Source organism: Sminthopsis crassicaudata, chromosome 5, assembly GCF_048593235.1.
Source record: "Sminthopsis crassicaudata isolate SCR6 chromosome 5, ASM4859323v1, whole genome shotgun sequence".
Taxonomy (NCBI): domain Eukaryota; kingdom Metazoa; phylum Chordata; class Mammalia; order Dasyuromorphia; family Dasyuridae; genus Sminthopsis; species Sminthopsis crassicaudata.
In genome coordinates this window covers 209,797,329-209,817,752 of record NC_133621.1, presented here as the reverse complement: position 1 = coordinate 209,817,752, position 20,424 = coordinate 209,797,329, and the positions used below count along the sequence as shown (strand labels likewise).

Here is a 20,424-nt window from a genome sequence, read left to right as displayed (position 1 = left end):
TTCATCTCTGCAGACTGTGGCTACAATGGTCATTTACCCAAAAATTCCTGTTACTCTGGAGTTTGAGGGCCCCCCTCCCTACAACTTTTTTTTTTTCCATCTAAGATGTTACTGTTGGTCTCTGCAAATGAGTACCTGGGGAAAGGGCATGGAAGTAATCTTGGGGGTAAGAAGGAAAGTTTTGCTTCCTTTTCATATGCAAGCACAAAAATCAAATCTTTATTTATTGTACAATGTATGGAATAATCCATCTGTTTCCATATGAAATGGGTTCAACTTCAACACATTTATATCTCATTGACTTTGTAAGTTATAATTGCAAATTTGCTGAATTCTAAAAGAGGTACACAGACACACAAAAAAACTCTTACAATACATACTTTATATATATAAAAATATGAAAAATATATTTATATTTAAAAATAAATATGTACATAACTTATATATGTGTATATGTATGTGTATATATATGTATATATATATATAATATATATATAGAGAGAGAGAATAGAAAGGAAGGATAGAGGAAGATAGGGAAGAAAGAAGGGAGGGATGGGCAGAGAGAAGGAGAAAGGGAGAAGGAAAGGAGGAGGGAGGAAAGGAAGGAGAGGGAGAGAGAGATCGTTTTTAAGGGCCTTCTCTATGTCCTAATGACCATGGACTACAGATGCAAAGGAAAAGATAGTAATAAAGATAAAGCAAGTACAGAATAATTAGGGGAGAAGAGAAATCATGAACAACTGAGAGATTCCAGAAGATCACAGCATAAGTTATTCATAACCTAAGCCTTGAGGAAGCTCAAGAAGTAATGGAAAAGGAGGAAACCTTTCTCAAATTGTTTCCACTATATCTGTGCCTAGAAAAGTTCCAAAGTACTATGCCCAAATGATTATCTCTGTAAACCCTTTGACCCAGCAGTGCCATTACTGGATCTATATCCCAAAGAAATAAAAAAAAAAAAAAAAGGAAAAAGGACCTATATGTATAAAGATGTATGTAGCTGGCCTTCTTTTGGTGGCAAAGAATTGGAAAAATGAGTAGATGCCCATTAGTTGGATGGCTGAATAAGTTATGGTATGTGAAAGTTATAGAAAATCATTGTTCTATTAAAAAAAATGATGAACAGGCTGATTTTAGAAAGGTTTGGAAAGATTTATATGAACTGATGGTGAGCAAAACAAGCAGAACCAGGAAAGCATTGTATATAACAGCAGGTCTGTGAGATGATCAATTATGACAGACTTTGTTTTTCTTAGCAGGTTAGTGATCCAAGGCAATCCCAATAAACATTGGATAGAAAATACCATGTGAATCCAGAGAGAGAACTATTGGAAACTGAATGTAAATTAACACATGCTCTGCTCACTTTTTTTTCTTTTTCTTCTGTTTTATTTTCCTTCTTGTGGTTTTTCCCTTTTGTTCTAATTTATCTCTCCCAACTTGATTCATAAGATAATATGAAAAAAAGAATGTACAAGTATAACAAAAAAAAAAGTTTTTTTATATAACTAAAGAAAATAAATTTTAATGTAAAAGAGAAAAGTTCCAAAGTTCAGAATCTGAAAATACTCATCCAATTTTATTGTGCTCCTAATTCAGGTTTTTCCCTGGTCATGTTTAAGACCTTCTGTAAGTATTCTTCAGGGGTGGCTAGGGTGGCGCAATGAATAGAGCATCTAGGCCTAAAGTCAGGAAAAACTAAGTTTCCTGTATTCAAATCTGGCCCAAGACACTTACTATCTGTTAATTCTGGGCAAGTTCCCTAATCTGTTTGTCTCAGTTTCCTCGTCTGTAAAAGGAGCTGGAGAAGGAAATAAAAACTGCTCCAGTATCTATGCCAAGAAAACCACCAAACAGGGTTTCAGAGAGTCAAACATGACTGGAAAATGACTGAACAATTAAGTATTCTATTATTTTTATATATATAAACAAATGGGCTTAAACTCTTTGAAATCTCAAAAAGAAAAAGTATTCATATAAAAGGAATTTAGGATTGATCACCATCAATAGTAATGACCCCAATATACTCAATACCTTTCTTCCCATATTCCTAGAACCTGTTTCAGATGCAATCCATGTATTAATATTATGGGAGCACTTTTAATCAATAGGTCCATTGTCCCCCGGATATATTAAGGAAGGAATCTATGATTTTGGTGTTTATGTATGTAGATGTACACACACATATATATTTTTGAAAATTATTTTTCAATATAGTTTCCTTTATAATTGTATATATTTTATTTTACATATTTAAAAACATTATCCTAAGAAGGGGTCCAGACTGCCAGAGGGGACCATCTCTCTCTCTCTCTCTCACACACACACACACATACACACACACACACACACACACACACACACACACACACACATACATATTAACCCCTTTTACAGAAGGATTTCAAATAGATGAAATATTTTATCTGCATTGTCAAAGAAAATTCAAATTTGCTTGTAGCCTTCGACAGTAACTATTCAAAAGCCTACCTATTCCTTCTGGCAAATGAACCTTTTAAGAAGTTAAAAACTATCAGCAATATAATGCCCAAATTAATAATTTGCTTTATTGTTCTAATACCAGTATACTGAAAAAGCAGTGAAACATAGTAGAGAGCACTTACTAAGATGTAATTATTCCATGAACTTTTTAAGTGTAGAAAAATGGATGAAGAAGCAGAAATAATATATAGATGAAGCTCAGCCTCCTTTTTCTCTAGATTTGGGTTGCAAGGTAAAATAATACTACTGGAGACATTTCCAGAGTAGAAGTCATTTTCATTCCCACTAAATTTGAATTGGATTTCACTCTGAGAGTTTTTCTGATCTGATAGTGTCTGGTATTCCTTTTTGTTTGCTGCATAGGACAAAATATTTTCTGTTTGATTAGTCACTGATGAGAGGCTATTGCCTGAGACGCCAGTGAATACAGTAGATAAACAATTCCTCTCTGAAGGGATGGGCAAGGGTCGAAAGGCATTCTGGTCACTGTTACGCAGCTTTTTATGCTCACAGGCATGATCCAGAGTTGAGGCACTGGGCACTACTGAATAGTCCTCCTGATGGTACCTATAAATTGAAAACAAGATACAGAATTACACATTCTAAATACAGGAATTAAGAGGTAAAAAATATAACAAAGAGAACCATGCTACACAATAAATGGGTAAAAACCTAAAAGGGATTTCTTCTACCTGAAAAGAATGTTTACTCAGGAAAGGGAGAAAATTCATGTCACATTTCCTATCATTGTATTGAATTAAACATACAGTGCAACTGAAATAAAGCATGAGAAAAAGTGAGAAATAAGGCTTTGTAAAATATAAATACATTTTATATGTTAAGTATCATACCTCAGAGAAAAAGGTTGGTATAATATTGGTGGACATATCTGGGTTCAAGCAAGTCACTTAAACTTGCAGTATCTCCAGGCAAATTCCCAAGACTATAAGTTACAGAAAAGTTCCAAATTGGTGGTGGAAATTCCCACGCAAGAACTTCCCTACAGCAATAAATCAAAGGTCCATGTTGTACATAATTCCCCCCAAAACTTACCACTCCAATTTCTGTTTTCCCTTTCAGAGTATCTTAAATCTTGCACTCAATGGAATTTTTCATAATCATGAGCTGATAGTTCATTACATAAAATGTACATTATTGTTGTTATTGTTTTTCAATTCTGTCTAACTTTTCATACCCCATTTAGAGTTTTCTGGTTTACATTTCTTTCTGAAAGAAATTATTCTTTTACTATCATATTGAAAACCAATTACTAATTTGGGATCCAAGGCTTTTATCCTCAATCTCCTTATTTCAGACCCAGCCCTTGTAAAAAGTCAATCCCTGAGGGACATGGTTGATGGATAAGATTGTCCTAGATTTCAAAGTATGCTCTTCAATCTTGGGTAGAAACCCATCCAACTAAGAGGCCTCATTTCTGCTTAGAATATAAACATAATCCAATCTAGACAAGTTCTTATCCAGAGGAAATGAGCCCTGTCCTTGTATTCCTTATTTGAGTTTAAGATGACCCTGTTCATGAAGGAAAAAACCAACCATAGTGGTGTTAAGTAGTGTTGCACTGTCTATTTTTCTGGAAACAGCCAAGCCTCATGATCAGGCCATGTTCTCCACAAGAGGAGTTGAAGACTTCAAGCCCATTTCCTCAATTAAAGATCCATCAATCAAGATTAGTTTTCACTTTTACAAAGCTATTTAAACCACCAGGGATCTTTGGTTGCTGAGAGATACCACTGATCATCAATTTATTGATGATCAGCCAGCCTAATAAATACGTAAATAGATTATTAATTACCCCCAAACTTTGTCTTTTGGGGTTTTTCATTCATCACATTTCTGCAGGTCATTTTACAGATAAGGAAACCAAGGCAAACAGGGTTAAGTGACTTGCCCAGGACCACACAGCTAGTAAGTATCTGAGGCCACATTTGAACTCACAAAGATAACTCTTCTTGATTCCAGACCCAATATTCTTTTTACAACACTGCCTAGCCACTTATAAATTTCTGTAGGATGCCACAAAGAAAAGAAAAATTATTCTTATGAAAGGAAGGTATGACTGATCACTATTAATAGCAATTATTTCCTGAATACACATCTTTTTTTATTACAACTCTTCTTCCCCATACTACTAGAACCTTTTTCAGGTATAATTCATGTATGAACTAAATTTCAGGGGCTACTTCCTACTTTGACCTCTTTTCTTGACCTCTTCCAAAGTCACAATGACCTCTCCCTCCTCTAAACCCTTATAGCACTTAGTGTTTACTATTATTGGACACTTTTATTTATTGTCCTATGTGATTAATCATTAATATGACATATATTTTATTCTTTGCTTCATGGGATGCATGGTTCAGCAAGAAGAAATGAGAGAATCCAAAAACTTGCAAATTACACACAAAGCCTCTTCTCAATATTAGGAACACTTTCTCTGAAGAAGGAATTAGTAGATGCTAGCTCCAAATTCTCTCCCTCATTTTAACCCCTCTTCCATCTATTGAGAAGGCCAAAAAATACAATACTTATTACTCATATGAAGTCATGCAAAACATTTTGCATTAACATATTTTGCATGTTACCAAAAAAAAGTATCAATTTGCATTCTAAGCCCATCATTTCTCTATCTGAAGATGGAAAGAATTTTTTTATCATGAGTCCTTTGAAAGTGTAGTGGATCACTCTATTGATCAGTTATTAATCTTTTACAATTGATTGTATTTATGATATTGATTTTACTGTGTAAGTTATTCTCTTGTTTTTGCTCACTTCATTTTGCATTAGTCCATATAAATCTTTCCCGGTTCTTCTGAAACATCCCTTTCATAATTTTTTTGAACACAATAATATTCCCATCACATTCATATACACCATAAATTATTAAGCTACTCCACAATTGGAGCTTCTAATCAGTTTCCAATTCTCTGTCATCACAAAAAGGATTGTCATAAATTTTTTTGTACTATAGGTCCCTTTTCTCTTTTATTTATCTCTTTGGGATATAGATTTGGAAGCAGTATGATTGAATAAAAGGATTTGCACAGTTTTATAGTCTTTTGGGCTTAGTTCCAAATTGTTTTTCACAATAGTTGGACTAGTACACAGGTCCACCAGCAATACATTAGTGTACCTGTTTTCCTATATCCCCTCTCCCTTCTGGCATTATTCTTTTCTGATCTTAGCTTATCTGATAAGTACAAGGAGGTACCTCATAGTTGTTTTAATTTTTATTTCCTTAATTATTAGTGATTTGGGTAATTTTTCATATGACTATTGATAGTTCTAATTTCTTTCTCTGAAAACTGTTGGTTCATGGCTTTTATTCTGATAAATTTGGCTCAGTCCACTGTGCGTTTGAGAAATGAGAATGTTATCTGAGAAACCTGCTGGAAAGATTTTTTTTAACTGAGAAAAATTTTTGAAATAAAATTCTCTAATAAGATTCTGAAACCTCAATATAGAGGGAATTGAGATAGATAGATAGATATAAACAAGAGTCATTAAAAGTAGATAAATAATCAAAAGATATGAGTAGAACATTTTCAAAAGAAGTAAAACAAACTATCAAGTCATATAAAAATGTTCCAAATGATTAATAACAAGAGAAATGATAATTAAAACAACTCTGAGATTCCACCTTACATCTATCAAACCTTCAAAGATGACAAAAATAGAAAAAAAATGACAATTGATAGAGGGGTTGTGGGAGGACAGGCACATTAATGTAGTGCTGGTGAAGCTGTCACATTCTGGAAGGTAACTTTGAAAAATTCACTAACCTGTGCAAATACAGTGAACACTATTTGTAGACTAGTCCTGGCTTAATCCAGGCCCCTGGTCATTTTTATTCAATACAAAAACAAGAGGAGATACTCATAGGTCATTTAATGGTTAACAAAAGGGGAGATTTTTTTAGCCACATGAAGATTAAGATATTCAACAAGAATATGCACTGAGAATATCCCATGTTGATTCAATTGAACAAATCTCTTCTGCCTGACTTGATCATTTGTGGTCCACTAGCCAAGCATCAGCAGATGCCAGAGCTCCTGCTGACTCTTTTGTACTCAAGAGAGCCAGAAGTGATATCAATAACCTAGGTCTTTCGGTGGTCTTCTGAACCAATCAGACCTTGAAGATGCTTTTAATACCTTTTAAATAAAACTAGTCTAAATGTGTATATGTATAAATGAGTCATGTGTATAAATTAATAGTAATTATTTTTAAGATTACACATGTGTAGTCATGCAAAGAATTTCCATTATTAATCATGTTGTGAAAGAAAACATAAACCAAAATAACACAAGAAAAATCAGGAAAGCTTAAAAAAAATATGCTTCAATTTGTATTTAGATACCATCAGTTCTTTCTCTGGGAATGGATAGCATTTTTCATTTTAAATCCTTCAGAACTATCTTAGATCACTGTATTGTTGAGAAGAGCTAAGGCATTTACAAATGATAATTTTACAATATTGTTGTTACTTTGGATACAGTACATTTCACTTTGTATCAGCTCCTGGAAATCTTTCCAGGTTTTTCCAAGAGAATCCTGCTTATCATTTCTTAAAACAGTCTATTATGATCACATAGCAGAACTTGTTCAGCCATTCCCTAATTGATGGGCACTCCCTCAGTTTCTAATTCTTTGTCACCAGAAAAGAGCTTCCATAAACATTTTTGTTCACATAGGTCCTCTTCCTTTTTGTTGTTGGTTTTTTAATCTCTTTTTGGGATATAGATCTAGTAGTGGTATTGCTAGGGCAAAGGGTAACAGCAATTACTTTTTGCTATAGCAAAGAATTGGAAACAGAGTAGATATATATCAATTGCATAATGCTGGAGTTTATAGTATATGAATATAATGAACTTATGTAAATTGATGCAGAGGAAAATGAGCAGAATCAAGAGAAGAATTTATGTGACCTACGACATTTTGAAGACAAACTCTGAAAGACTTTAGAACTATGATTAATGTAAAAATCAAGATTCTAGAAAACTACTGTTGAGCCATGCTTCTCCCACTCTTTGGCAGGGAGACTATAAACTCGAGGTACAGAATGACACACATTTTCAGAGTCAGCCAATTTGGGAATTCATTTTTTGTGACTACTCAAGGGAAGGGTTCAATGTGGAGGAAGAGAATTGTGGGGGAAACGGTGATAATGATAGCAAAAAGTGAAATGAAAAAAGTAAGTATTAATCATTTAAAAATAAAAAAAGAAAGTAGAAGTTCAAAAAGGGATACAAATAAGACAGTGTTGAAAATGGCACATTAGGTTTCAATTATATTAAAGAACAATAAGTTTTACATAGTAAAAAAATATATATCATCAATATTTTCATCAAATAGTTATTAATACTATGTGCCACACACTGTGCTAAGTACCCAAGATTTAAAAGAGGCAAAAATTTAATCCCTGTTCTCAAGGAGCTTATAATTTAATCTAAATAAATTATACATAATAGAAGTTCACAGTCTCTTGTACAATCCCTTTATTTTTCTTTGTATCTTGAAATATCCCTCTTTGTTGATATCAAGTTTATAATAAAATAAAAAATTTTTAGAAAGAAGGTAAAGGATCATTTAGGGACTAGACATTTGAGAAATCAAAGGCCAAAAAGCATTCAGAAGGAAGGAGTGGTTAATGATTTTAAATGCCTCAGAAAGGCCAAGGACTATAAAAGATCACCATTGGATTTGCTGATAATAAAGTCATTTTGGAAAAGATGTTTGAGGACAGAGGAGATTGAGCAGATGGTGAAGAAATAGAGGCATCTGATCAAGAGATAATCATCATAAAGTACAGTGCCTGGCACACAGTAAGTGCTACTTAAATGTTAGCTATAATTATCCTCATCCTTGGGCACAGAAGAATTTATTCTGTAGGTAATCCCTAAAGAACTGATACAGAACTTAGATCAAATATTAGATATATTTTTAAAAATTCTTTCCTCTCAGACCTGTATGTGCCAAAATGTTTGTGGCAGCTCTTTTTGTAGTGGCTAGAAACTGGAAGATGAATGGATGTCTGTAAGGGGCCTTTAAATGGGCGCCACAGCGCATCAGGAGATTGAGGCCCGGAAGTAATTTCTGTGGATATTAGGACTGCCCTTGAGCGGGATCCTGGCCATATTGAGATAGCTTCATAATGGGTGACTCTCTCGCTGATTGGCTGTGTATGTGACCTCACAGGCCCTATGTAAGCCCACTGCAGGCAGCAATCGCTCTCTTTAACCTGGCGTTCTTCACCCTGGCTTCCCAGCCTGGGTGGCCAAGCCAAGATGGGTAGCCAAAAGAGGTAAGGGTTTTGGTAGTGAACACATGGGTCTTCTGACCAGGTGTTCACTCGGGAACCAACAAGTCAGGGCATCAGTTATGGCATTATGTGAGTAGGTATAATAAAGGCTTTTAAGATTACACGTGGTTGTTTTTGAGTGCGCTACCGGTCATTAAACTATAGATTCAAGAGATTGTGGCCAGAGACCTTAGAAGGCCTCAGAGGAGGCGAGCCGGGTAGAGTTCACACTACAAAGGACAGTGGTCAAAGGTGCTCTGGAGGGTCTAGGACAGACTAGTAATTGTAACTGCCAGGAGAGCACGTTACAGATGTCCATCAATTGGAAAATGGTTGGGTAAATTATGGTATATGAATGTTATGGAATATTATTGCTCTGTAAGAAATGACCAGCAGGAGGAATACAGAGAGGCTTGGAGAGACTTACATCAACTGATGCTGAGTGAAATGAGCAGAACCAGAAGATCATTATACACTTCAACAATGATACTGTATGAGGATGTATTCTGATGGAAGTGGAAATCTTCAACATAGAGAAGAGCTAATCCAATTCCAATTGATCAATGATGGACAGAATCAGCTACACCCAGAAAAGGAACACTGGGAAGTGAGTGTAAATTGTTAGCACTACTGTCTATCTACCCAGGTTACTTATACCTTCGGAATCGAATACTTAACATGCAACAAGAAAATGGTATTTACACACATATATTGTATCTACTATATTGTAACACATGTAAAATGTATGGGATTGCCTGTCATCTAGGGGAGGGAGTAGAGGGAGGGAGAGGATAATTTGGAAAAATGAATATAAGGGATAATGTTATAAAAAAGAAAATTACTCATGCATATATACTGTCAAAAAATTATAATTATAAAATAAAAAAATTATCTTTGCATAAAAAATTCTTTCCTCTACCCCCTTATCAATCAAAACTAAAAATGAAAGAATCTCTTATGTATTTAACTTCTGCACTGAGACCTATTAAAGACCTTAGCTTAAAAATCCCTAGGTCTTCCACTGCATTTACATCATCCTGGCCACTGGACCCAGATGGCTGTGGAAGGAAGAGTGAGGCAGGTGATCTTGCCCAGCTCTCCTCACTTAAATCTAAGTCACTTGCATGTTATGGAATCACCTCCCTGATGTCATGGTCCTCTTGGAGACAAAGGACAAATAACAAACAAAAAGTCAAAATTCAGGAACAATCCATTGTTCACTTTGCAAATTAACAAGATCCCTACTTTCTACTCCTTTTCTGTCCTTCTGAATCTTCCTCCTTGCCCACTTGGATCTTTTGATGTTTCTTAGCTTTTTACCAGGGGGAGAGCAAGACAAAAATGCAATTTAGATTACAAATCCTCTCTTTTTACCCTCCAAATGAATGTCACCATCTCCCTCCTCAAATTTTCCTGTGTATTTTGTCGGGATGTTTGTTCCTTTTTCTTTAATCTATTTCATCTATTTTACATAAAGGTCTACCTGTTGTTTCCTGTCCCCCCTCTCCTCTAAATAGAAGTTTCTTGAGTAAAGAGAATGCTTTTATTTTTATCTTCATAAGGGGATGCCAGCATGATATAAATATTAGGTACCTAAGAAATGCTTATTGAATTAACATAAGATGGTTTTACAGTGAATCTTCTCTTTTTATGTTGTGCTGTATATATGGAAATTTATTTTGTCTATATGTATATAAGTTCAAAATTAATTTAAAAAAAATAAAATGCTATAAACCACTCCAAAGGGAGGGGGGAGAAAGAATTAGTATGAAATTACCTTCTAGTATCATAAAATTTTGGAAACATTTTCTACCTTACAATTGCAATTCAGTGCCTCAGTTGCTAATAGACAGGATTACTTGTCTACTAAAGCAACAATCCTGGACCACATAGTTCAAAGCGCTTTGTAAACCTTTAGCAAGCTAAAACCTGGAATCGTGGTTACTGTTGCCAAGAGATTTTAGCTGACTTACATTTCAATGTGTCACTAGGTGGTGTAATAGAATCTCTGACTTCAGGCAGGATGATAGGAATCTGAATGCAACCTCATACCTTATACTTGTGAGACCCTGGGCAAGTCACTTTGCCTCTCAGCCTCAGTTTCCTTTCTTCCTATAAAGTGGGTGAATTGATAATTAACACCTGGTTCTTTGGGTCAGGAAAGATCGAGATAGCAGCAGAAAATGATAGCAGTCACACTTTAATAAGTCAGAGGGTGTGGGGGCAGGCAAATAGCACAAAAAGAACAGAGAATCAGTGAAAGGGGTACATAGACAGTGAGAGACAGGGCATGGGGTGGTGAAGGAAGGCAGATAAGTAGTAGGGAAAAGGTTAGAAAGGGTTGAGTCATTTAATAGAATCACAGATTGAAGCTGGAAACAAGCAGCATGGATCTTTAGGAGATCAAGAGGGGCATGAATTTGAGTTCTCATTCTTATAGTTTTTTGAGGACAACAGACTCTTATTTGTACTTGGGATTAGTTCATTAACACATTCAAATCATTACAAAGTTATCAGTAAATTTCAAGTTAGCATGTCCATATCACCTCAAAAGTATCAACATCTTTCATAATCTGCTGATCTTTACCGTAAAGGTCTGTGTGACAATTGGATGAGGATATATTTTCCACAGTTGTGAAAATTAAATTAGAGAAACGAAACTTAAATTAGAAAACTGAAACCTAAAAAATGGAGGCAAGGAATACTAGGACCTAGAACAAGGAAATAAAAGTAAGAAAAAGAAAATGTAATCAGAATGGAAAATTCAGACTTGAAAAGGAAAGGAGAAATGTAACATTTAGAATAAGAAATGTAATTGTAGAATAAAAAATTGAAATTGCAAAGTTAATATAATGGAGAGAAGGAGAAAACAAATATAATGATATGATCAAAGGAGGAGACAGACTCAGATAGAGGAATTAGACTACACAGATAAGATAGTACTCAACCAAAAGGGAATCAGGGGAAGAACTGCATTATGTTCAAATAAGATGAAAGCCAAGGGAGAAGAAATTATGTTTTCAGAGATGGAGATGCACACTCACATAGGGGATAGGGAGGAGAGAGAGATTACACATTCCTGATAGGTTGTGATCTCTACCATTCAATCAATGGGCATCGAGGGAGGATCTTGTGTTTTGGGTATTAAAAAGGACAAGTATGATCCCAAGGGTTCCTATTCTATAGGATACCCATCTCTGTGGTTGTGCAATTAAAAACTTTTAACCTTTCCAAGTCCAATGGAGTTATTTCTCACAGTCTGGAATGTATATGGGATTTATATATCCTAGAACTAAAAGACTGACAATAAAGACTAGATGGCTTCCCCTGATTGAGCACCTATTACCAGGATGTGATTTTGGTTAATATTGTAATGCCAGAAAAACTGAGGCAAGATAGAGATTGGAGAGTTTTTAATATTTTATTTGGGTTTCTGAGAGGAAGAGAGAGTCTGGAGGCAGGGCAGAATCCATTCTCCTCCAGGGTTGAATTGTACTTTTGTCTCAAAGAATCCAGCATCAAATGTGAGATTTCAATGATTTGTATATGACTCCAAGTGATCAGGGGAGACAAAGGCAAGGGATGGAGTATGAATACTGGTGAGCACAGGGGCCATCAATTCAGTTCTGACAGGCTGGGGACAGGACCACAAATTCTGATAAATTGGGAGTGAAGGGGGTAGTCACTAGACACAGAAAGTCTGGGGCAAGAGATATATAAACATATCTCTTAGGAACTTACCTGCCTATGGAATGCTAATGGTCAGGGCTCCCAGCCCTAATTATCTCAGTCCTAATGGTCAGGAAGGGGGTTTGCAACCACGGAGATTAGGCAGAACAATTCAAGCAACTGAAGCAAAACAATTTAGGGAAACTGAGGCAGGACAATAAAAGGAAACTGTGGCATAACAATATAAGATACAATTAACTATCAATGACTTAACAATTCTAGCAATATAATAATCCAAGACAATTCTGAAGGACTTATGATGAAAAATGCTGTCCACCTACAGAATAAGAACTAATGGAATCTGAATGAAGATTGACACATACTATTTTTTATTTCCCTTTTTTTTTAAAAAATATGGATTTTCTTTTGCAACATGACTAATATGGAAATATATTTTACATAATTGAAAATTTATACTCTATATCAAATTGCTTGTCTTCTCAAAAAGGAGAAGGGAGGAAAGGGGAGACTTTAAAATTCACATTTTTTAAATGAATGTTTAAAAATTTTTATTTATATGTAATTGAGAAAAAATTAAAACAAGCTGGAGAAAATATTTAATACAATTTATAAATTATTCTCCTTTAATTTCTGTCTTTGTCTGTCTGCCTCTCTCTTTCTTTTTCTGTCTCCTCTCTAGCTCTGTCCCCTCTCTACTCTCTCCCTTTCTCTTCCTGTCTCTGTCCTCTCTATCCTTTCCCCTTTCCTCCCCTCTTTCTCTCCTTCCCTATCCACTCCTCTCCCCTTATGTTTTTCTCCCTCTCTTTATCTCCCCCCTCTCTGTCTCTATTTTTATCTCTCTCCATCTCTCTCTGTCTCTGTCTCTGTGTGTCTCTCTTTCTCATTTCCAGGTTTCCCTCTGCAATCTTATTTCCTATTATTTCCCCCATCATTCATTTTTTCATCAATTTATATACTGTCTAGAAGAGAAACTTGGTCAGGGGGACCAGAACGAAATACAATTTTAACACAATAGGGATAATCTCTCAAAAAAAATCTCTGTTGTGAAGGTTGAATAAAATATGTAAAGCATTTTGTAAACCTTCAAGTGTTCCTATAAATGTTAGCTATCATTATTGTAGCAAAATGTACTTGATCCTGGTTTTATTTGATGTGCCTTTTGTAAAATTAATAAAACCTTTTATAATGCTATATATCCTGTAATCTCTCAATAATGTCTGTTCACTGGCTGCCCACTTCCTAAAGCACAAGGGAAAAGCAGCAGACTCAGCCAGGAAATGGTGTTCCATCATCACAAAATAGCATTTACTGAGCATCCACCTGAGCACACTCCCACACCAAACCTGTTAAAAATCAACTCCATAATGTGCATTCGAATGCTATAATTATATCTTATTCTGCCCTGTTTTCCCCATAGCATTAGGGCTTTGAAGCTGTGTTCTGAATCTAGCTAAAAATAGAAGATATTTAACATCAAGATTTGAATGTAAAAGGTTCTGTCTTGTATGAACATGGAAGGCAGGTGCTTTGGCTTGCAAAAAGTGCTAATTTTTTCCTATCCTTATACTTACATATATTTAAACTGCATATAAATTGGATTGGGATGTATAATAAATGCATCTAATATACTATGTATGCAACTTGAGTTTGTATTAAAATGTTAAGTAAATATGCTATGTGATATTTTAGTAAAATATAGGAAGTTATAGAAAAAAATTCTCTTGAAGTATCTATTGCTCCTCTCTTTTGTATAAAGAACCCATAATTCAGACAATTTATCTGCTAGAAGTGTTTCTATAAAAGATCTTTCTTAGCAACACAAATAGGCTTTGTATCTTATTAAGCTGGTACCAATTAAGCTGGCTTCATAATAGAATCAAATCATATCCTTTATGGGTAGTTCAATAATAACTTTTCCCCTCTCCTATTCCCACTCCCAATTTTCTCTTTGTCTATCTCTCTCTCTCCCTGTGTCTGCCTCTCTTTTTCTGTCTCTTCTCTCTGTCTCTGTCTTTCTATCTGTGTGTGTGTCTTCTCCTCTCCTTCCTTCTTTGTCCCCCTTCCTTCCTTTCTCCTTCTCTCTCTTCCCCCTTCCCTTGGGAATTTATTCAAAATATAAACTCTAGGAACTTTAATTGGCCCAATTCCACCTTTTCCTTATGCATTGAGGTTACTGAAAGCTAAGAAATCCTCTAAGGAGCTGCTGATGTATCTCTAAGGGAAAAACTTGGCCTCAAGACAGAAGAAGAAAGGGGAGAAGTGGGTCATGTTTCAAGAACATAATTTCTTTTCTCTATTTTTGCTGGACATGAGAAACAGAACAACAACAACAACAAAAAGGAACGAGACATCCAGGCTCTCAGTTGTGTCCCAGGACTATTTAGAAAGATAAAATCATAACTGAGGTCAAATGTACTTTTAAAATATTAAACTCTTATTTAAAAAAAAAAAAAACCTGAATAAAATTCAGAAGCAGAGATCGCAGTGGAAATCTAGCTCTTCTTGAAGATGTAGCATTGCTGTCCACACAGACTTTCCAGTGCTAGCTACTCCTTTTTTCATGTTCCTGACACACTGAGCCAGGAATTGGTATTCTTCTTATTTCCTCCTGACATTCATAGACTTTCCCTCTACCTCTTTCACTAAGCAGCCTTTCATCCTACCCACACAGTTTTCTTTTGTTTTATTAATATAATTAGGTCTATCCCATCCTTATAAAAGCAAGCAAACAAAAACCCCTTCCATTGGCCCTACCATACCTTTTATTGCCACATTCCTAGAAATAATCATCTACATCCATTTTTGCTATTTTCCACTCCTGTCTTCATCCCTTGCCTTTTATCTTTGTACTCCCACCACTTGACATGTATTCTCCCTTTGTTTCCCATTCACTGCATTCTTCTGGATCACTCCATCTTCCCTCAAGAAACTTCATCATCCAGCAAGATCTCACAGTTGAACTCACAAATTACAGTACCACATATGATGTAATATAGCATTTGAGGTCCCCTAATTTTAGGGGGACTTCTGTTCTAACATTAAGTAAGTAATCCTCAGGGATTTCCCACACTCCCAATCTAAGATTGGGATCTGTCTGATCTGAATCTGTCTGATTCTGAATAGACCACTCCTCAATTCATATATGACTGATAATTTGGTCATTAAGAACCAAATTCTGGAGCCATTCCTCAATTCATTGCTGACTGTCAGATAGATAATCTGTAAGTCAGTGATAACAAAATTCCAGAGACCACTCCTCTGGACCACAGAATTATCAGATCAATGATAGAAAGTTGGATAAAGGGGTCTCCTCTCTTAGGACTTTGCTAATTTCTTTTGGAACTTAGCCTGCTTGCAATGGCATTACAATTACAATAAAATTTTGTCCCTTGACTAGAAAATGAGTTCAAGTCTGCAAATTCTTTTGAGACACTTTGTGACACTAGTCTGTTATTCCAAGCTTTTGGGGTTTCCCTTTCCCAACCTCAATACCTACATCTTTGGTCCTTCTCTCTTAAGAGGGGTGAGTTAGGAGCTCCTCCAGACAGAACCTCTATTCAAGTAGAGTATTCATTTCCCATCTGGATATTTCTTCTGTATTCAGTCAATAAGTGGGTTCCTTACCCACTATCTTTTCAGCTTCCTTTTGTATATTGTCTTCTCTATTAATTGTAAATTTTTTGAGGATTAAAACTGTCTCCTTTCTTCTTCTTTTTTTGTATTCCTAGTATTTAGCACAGACACTTCATTGTTTGGCTCTTCAAGGTATCATATCATAACGATAAATGATATATCATCATTGGTATTGTAACTGATAAATATAATAGCTTTTCTCATTTATCATTCCATTTGACCTCCTGCAGTTTTTGGTTGCCAAATCTTATCTCATCCTCAATTGCTCGGTCTTATACACCAGACATATATAATCAAATATGAAGTCTTTTAATTTCTACCACTGAAACATCTTTCATATATACATTCTCTTCTCTCTACTCACATAGCCATTATCCTAGCACCACCTCTTGCCTGAATTACTGTGATAATTCTCTAGTTGATCTTGTATCAATTCTGTCCTCCATTCAGCTGCCAGAGTGATTTTCCAAAAGTGCAGGTGTCACTATATTATTCCTCTTAATCAATAAAATTCAGTGGTTCCCTATTATCTGCATGATCACATATGGAGTCTTTTGTTTGGAGTTCTTGACAATCTGACTCTTTCCTGTCCTTGTAGACCTCTCATACTTTTTCTCCCCTCTACATGATCCAGTAATATGGGCACACTTGATATCCTCCAATTAAATGGAAGAAACTCCATGTTCAAAATGGGGGCTCTGGAATGAACCAGAGTCTGATCACAGTTTACAGAAAATATAAATGCATTTATTGACAAAAAGAGGGAGTTTGTAAGCTGAAACAGGTAAGAGCATTGACTCAAGGTTTAAAACCTAGTTGGAAAGAGTGAGATATTTGTATTTTTCAAACAAAGGCAGGCAAGAGAATTTGGGGAGAAAAGTGAGAATCCTCCAAAGGGAGGGGGAGATTCTAAAGGAGGAGTGATACACAAATAAGCCCAACAGTTCAAGATGTGAACACTAATAATAAGATGAGTGAATGTCTCCAAAAACCATAAACCAGGATGTGTTTGAGAGTCCCATCACTAATAAATAGGGAAGTCTCTGAAGATAAGGATATCTCTTTGAAGGTGCATACAAATAGCTCAGAGTATGCTTCAAGGCTGGTATGAGCTTAATTGGTCTTTGATTTGTTGATTTTCTGTATGTCCATCAAGTTTATTCTTGGTCACTAGAAAGGATTATTACATGTAAAACTAACTGTACCTTAGCTAATATGGTCAATCCTCATACAGTCCTTCTTGGTTATCTGGATAATTGGGGACTCAAGCAAATAAAGGTACTCTCATTTTCACACTCCATGCATAATACTTCCTCCTCTTGGCCCTAGCTAATTTCCATATTTGACATGCTCTTCTTGTTCAGCCTTACCATTTCTAGCTTTCTTTAGGTCTCAGCTCAACTACTTCTTCAGAAGGTACTTGAGACTTCATTTCTAAGGTAATCTTCCCTCTACTCCATAGGTTTCTTGCATATATCACTTTATTTTCCCTTTCTCTAATTAAAAAGTAAGTTCTTGAAGGCAGGGGTTATTTTTACATTTTTTGCATTTCTCCATATTCCCAGCTTTTAGAATCATACCTGGCAAAGAAGTGGAAAATTCTATAGTACATTTTAGATGCAAATTTGCCAGGATTATTTTTAATTAACTTACTCTATCCTAACCTAAGTATTTCTCTTAAAAAAAAAAAATCAAAAACTGGCAGAATTACCCTTGATTTTGAAAGAGAACAACACAAGCCATTTTGGAATTATAAGTTATGATTGCTTGTCCTTTATTTTCTTAGTATCCTAACTTGCTTATGAATTGGACAGGAATAAGGTAGAGCTGTGCAAAGTCATTAGTCTTACTCCTTCCTCCAGACGCATAGAAGTCCAGTAGCAAGACAAAGATCAAGATACCTGAAGATGGCTCAGAATGCAGTGGATGACCTTGGTCTCCTAAATTAAGGTCTTTCCCAAGTCTCAGTTTGTCTGAGGCCAGAGCTATTCAATGATTAATGGCTAGATAAGACTTGACACAAAAGATGGATCAATTTATCATCAGAAAAAATATCAATATAAGAGGGGAAGCTCCTCAGTTGCTGGTCAGAACAAAAAGCAACTGCTATTTATAATCATCCTAAACCATCAAAATTTAACAATGACCCATAGAAGCTTAAACTGGAGCTATTGGCCATTCATTGAAAGCCAAAATGAACAATTGATAATCCAAACAAAAGACAGAATTCCATAATAAGATCAAACAATTACAGAGCTCAATGTAAAAATCCAGTTAAAATTTGCTTCATCAAATAGAATAATTGATTGGAACAATTTCAGCTTTCAGCACATTCTATGAGAACAACTTTCTGAAAATCATTCAATCTCTCTTTAACCACTCATTTTATGGATCCTCCTTTCTAACTGTCCAGAAGCAAAATTAAGAACCGCTTCTATTAACTGAAGTAAACAAACACTGCTTTCTTCTCCTAGTATGACCATTATCCTAAAGGAAAAAAGGTATAGGGAAAGAAAGTGATATCTCTTAAGTGGATCAAGCAAAGATTCCTTGCCCTGTGGAATCACTTAAGGGGAGTATTCTGGGCAGATCAGAAAGAGGGGCAGGGCTTGGGAGTGAGAAACTAGTTAGATCTTTGATAAGAATGACATCAAAAGATTTTAGTTAGTAATATTGTTTTAGAATTGAGAAATCAAGATTTATAAAGTTGTTCTTAAGAATGATACAGTAGAAAAAGTGCTGGATCTTGAGTCAGAAGAGCTGAGTTCAAATCCAGCCTCAGACCATTAAGAGCTGCTTAACCTCTGTTTGCCTCTATTTCTTCCTCTGTAAATGGGGATAATAATACCATCTACTTCACAGGATTGCTGGGAGGATAAAATGAGATGATTGTAAAGTACTTAACACACTGCCTGATAAACTCTAAATAAATGTTCATTTCAGATTAGGAAAATTGTTAATTATTAAGTGTTTTCTCAGTATTTTTAAGGGTAATAGGGGTTGAGGTCCCTTTAAGATTCCTTTCTGATTCCCCAACCCCCAGGGTTAACCTTTGATTCACAAATCCTGGTCAAAAAGCACCCTTTTGAATTCCAATGATATCCCGGCCTAGCCCCCACCGGATCTGAACTAACTTGAGTTTTCCAACCCCCACAGTTTAAACCCATTGAATTCTATTCAATGCTGACCCTGGCTGAAAGCCCGCCAAGAACTTGGGGTATCATCCACAAGCCCCTTTTAGTTATAAAAGAGCCAGACTAGAGCTCTCTCTTGGCAGGAACCTTTCCCCCCAACATGGTATCCTTTTGGCCATGTAAGGGCTCCTGCCCGCCCAGTGACCACCTTTGGCCCTGGAGTCTTTCTACCTTCAACTTTACTTCCAAATCCCTACAATAAACCTTTTCATCAATCTAGGTTTTTGGGCCTGAAAATTCATTTACAGGGGACACTGTACCGTCATGGGACTATCTTTGCACCGACCAACGAGGTTCCCTCTTTCCTATCTCTCATCAAGGGGAGAGGAAATGTTCCAAATTACTTCCACAGAGAGATTTTTCAGTTAATGTCCAACTCTTCTGGCAAAGATACTAGAGTGGTTTGCCATTTCCTTTTCCTATTTATTTGATAGATGAAGAAATACAGTTAAGTGAACAGCCCAGGGCTACACAGCTAATAAGTATATCTGAAGCCAGATTTGAACTCATAAAGATGAGTACTCCTGACTCCAAGCCCAGTACTCTATTCACTGAGGTACCTCACTGCCCCCAAACAGAGCAAGTACTTAATTATTATTGATTAATTGTACTACTCCTACCTTCAAGGCACTACTTCCTTCCTTGGCTTCTATAGCATTGCTCTTTCTTGTTTCTTCTATGTCTGCTATTTTTTAGTATCTGTTTTTGGATCATTATCAATCTTCTACTTCATTAATTTGTGTATTTCAGAGTTCTGACCTGGGACATCTGTCTCTCCCAACTGGAGATCTCATATTGTCCCCATGGACTTAACTCATCTCTAACAATATGACTCCTATCAGCTCCCTTGGGTTGAAGTCATCTCTAAACAGATGACTTCAAAAATATATTCCTAAACTTCAGTTGCATGTTATCACCTGCCCACTAGATATCTCCCCACAAAAGTTTCATGAACATCTCAAACTCAATAGATACCAATAAGTACTCATTTTCCCCTCTAATTTCCCTATTTTTGTAGATAATACTATCACTCTTCAAGTTGTACTAGGACCATAGAGAAGTGGATTATTTTATACTAAGCTCTTTAAA

General features: G+C 35.7%; 1 protein-coding gene across 1 annotated transcript in view; it reads right to left on the bottom strand.

Annotated features, from left to right (window-relative positions):
* The window catches only part of C5H12orf56 (chromosome 5 C12orf56 homolog), a 131,961-nt gene that overhangs the window by 58,939 nt on the left and 52,598 nt on the right, over nucleotides 1-20,424 (bottom strand). Inside the window, exon 4 of the mRNA XM_074269749.1 lies at nucleotides 2,625-3,069. Within this exon, the coding sequence (XP_074125850.1) occupies nucleotides 2,625-3,069 (445 nt within the window). The remainder of the gene's footprint in view (nucleotides 1-2,624; nucleotides 3,070-20,424) is intronic.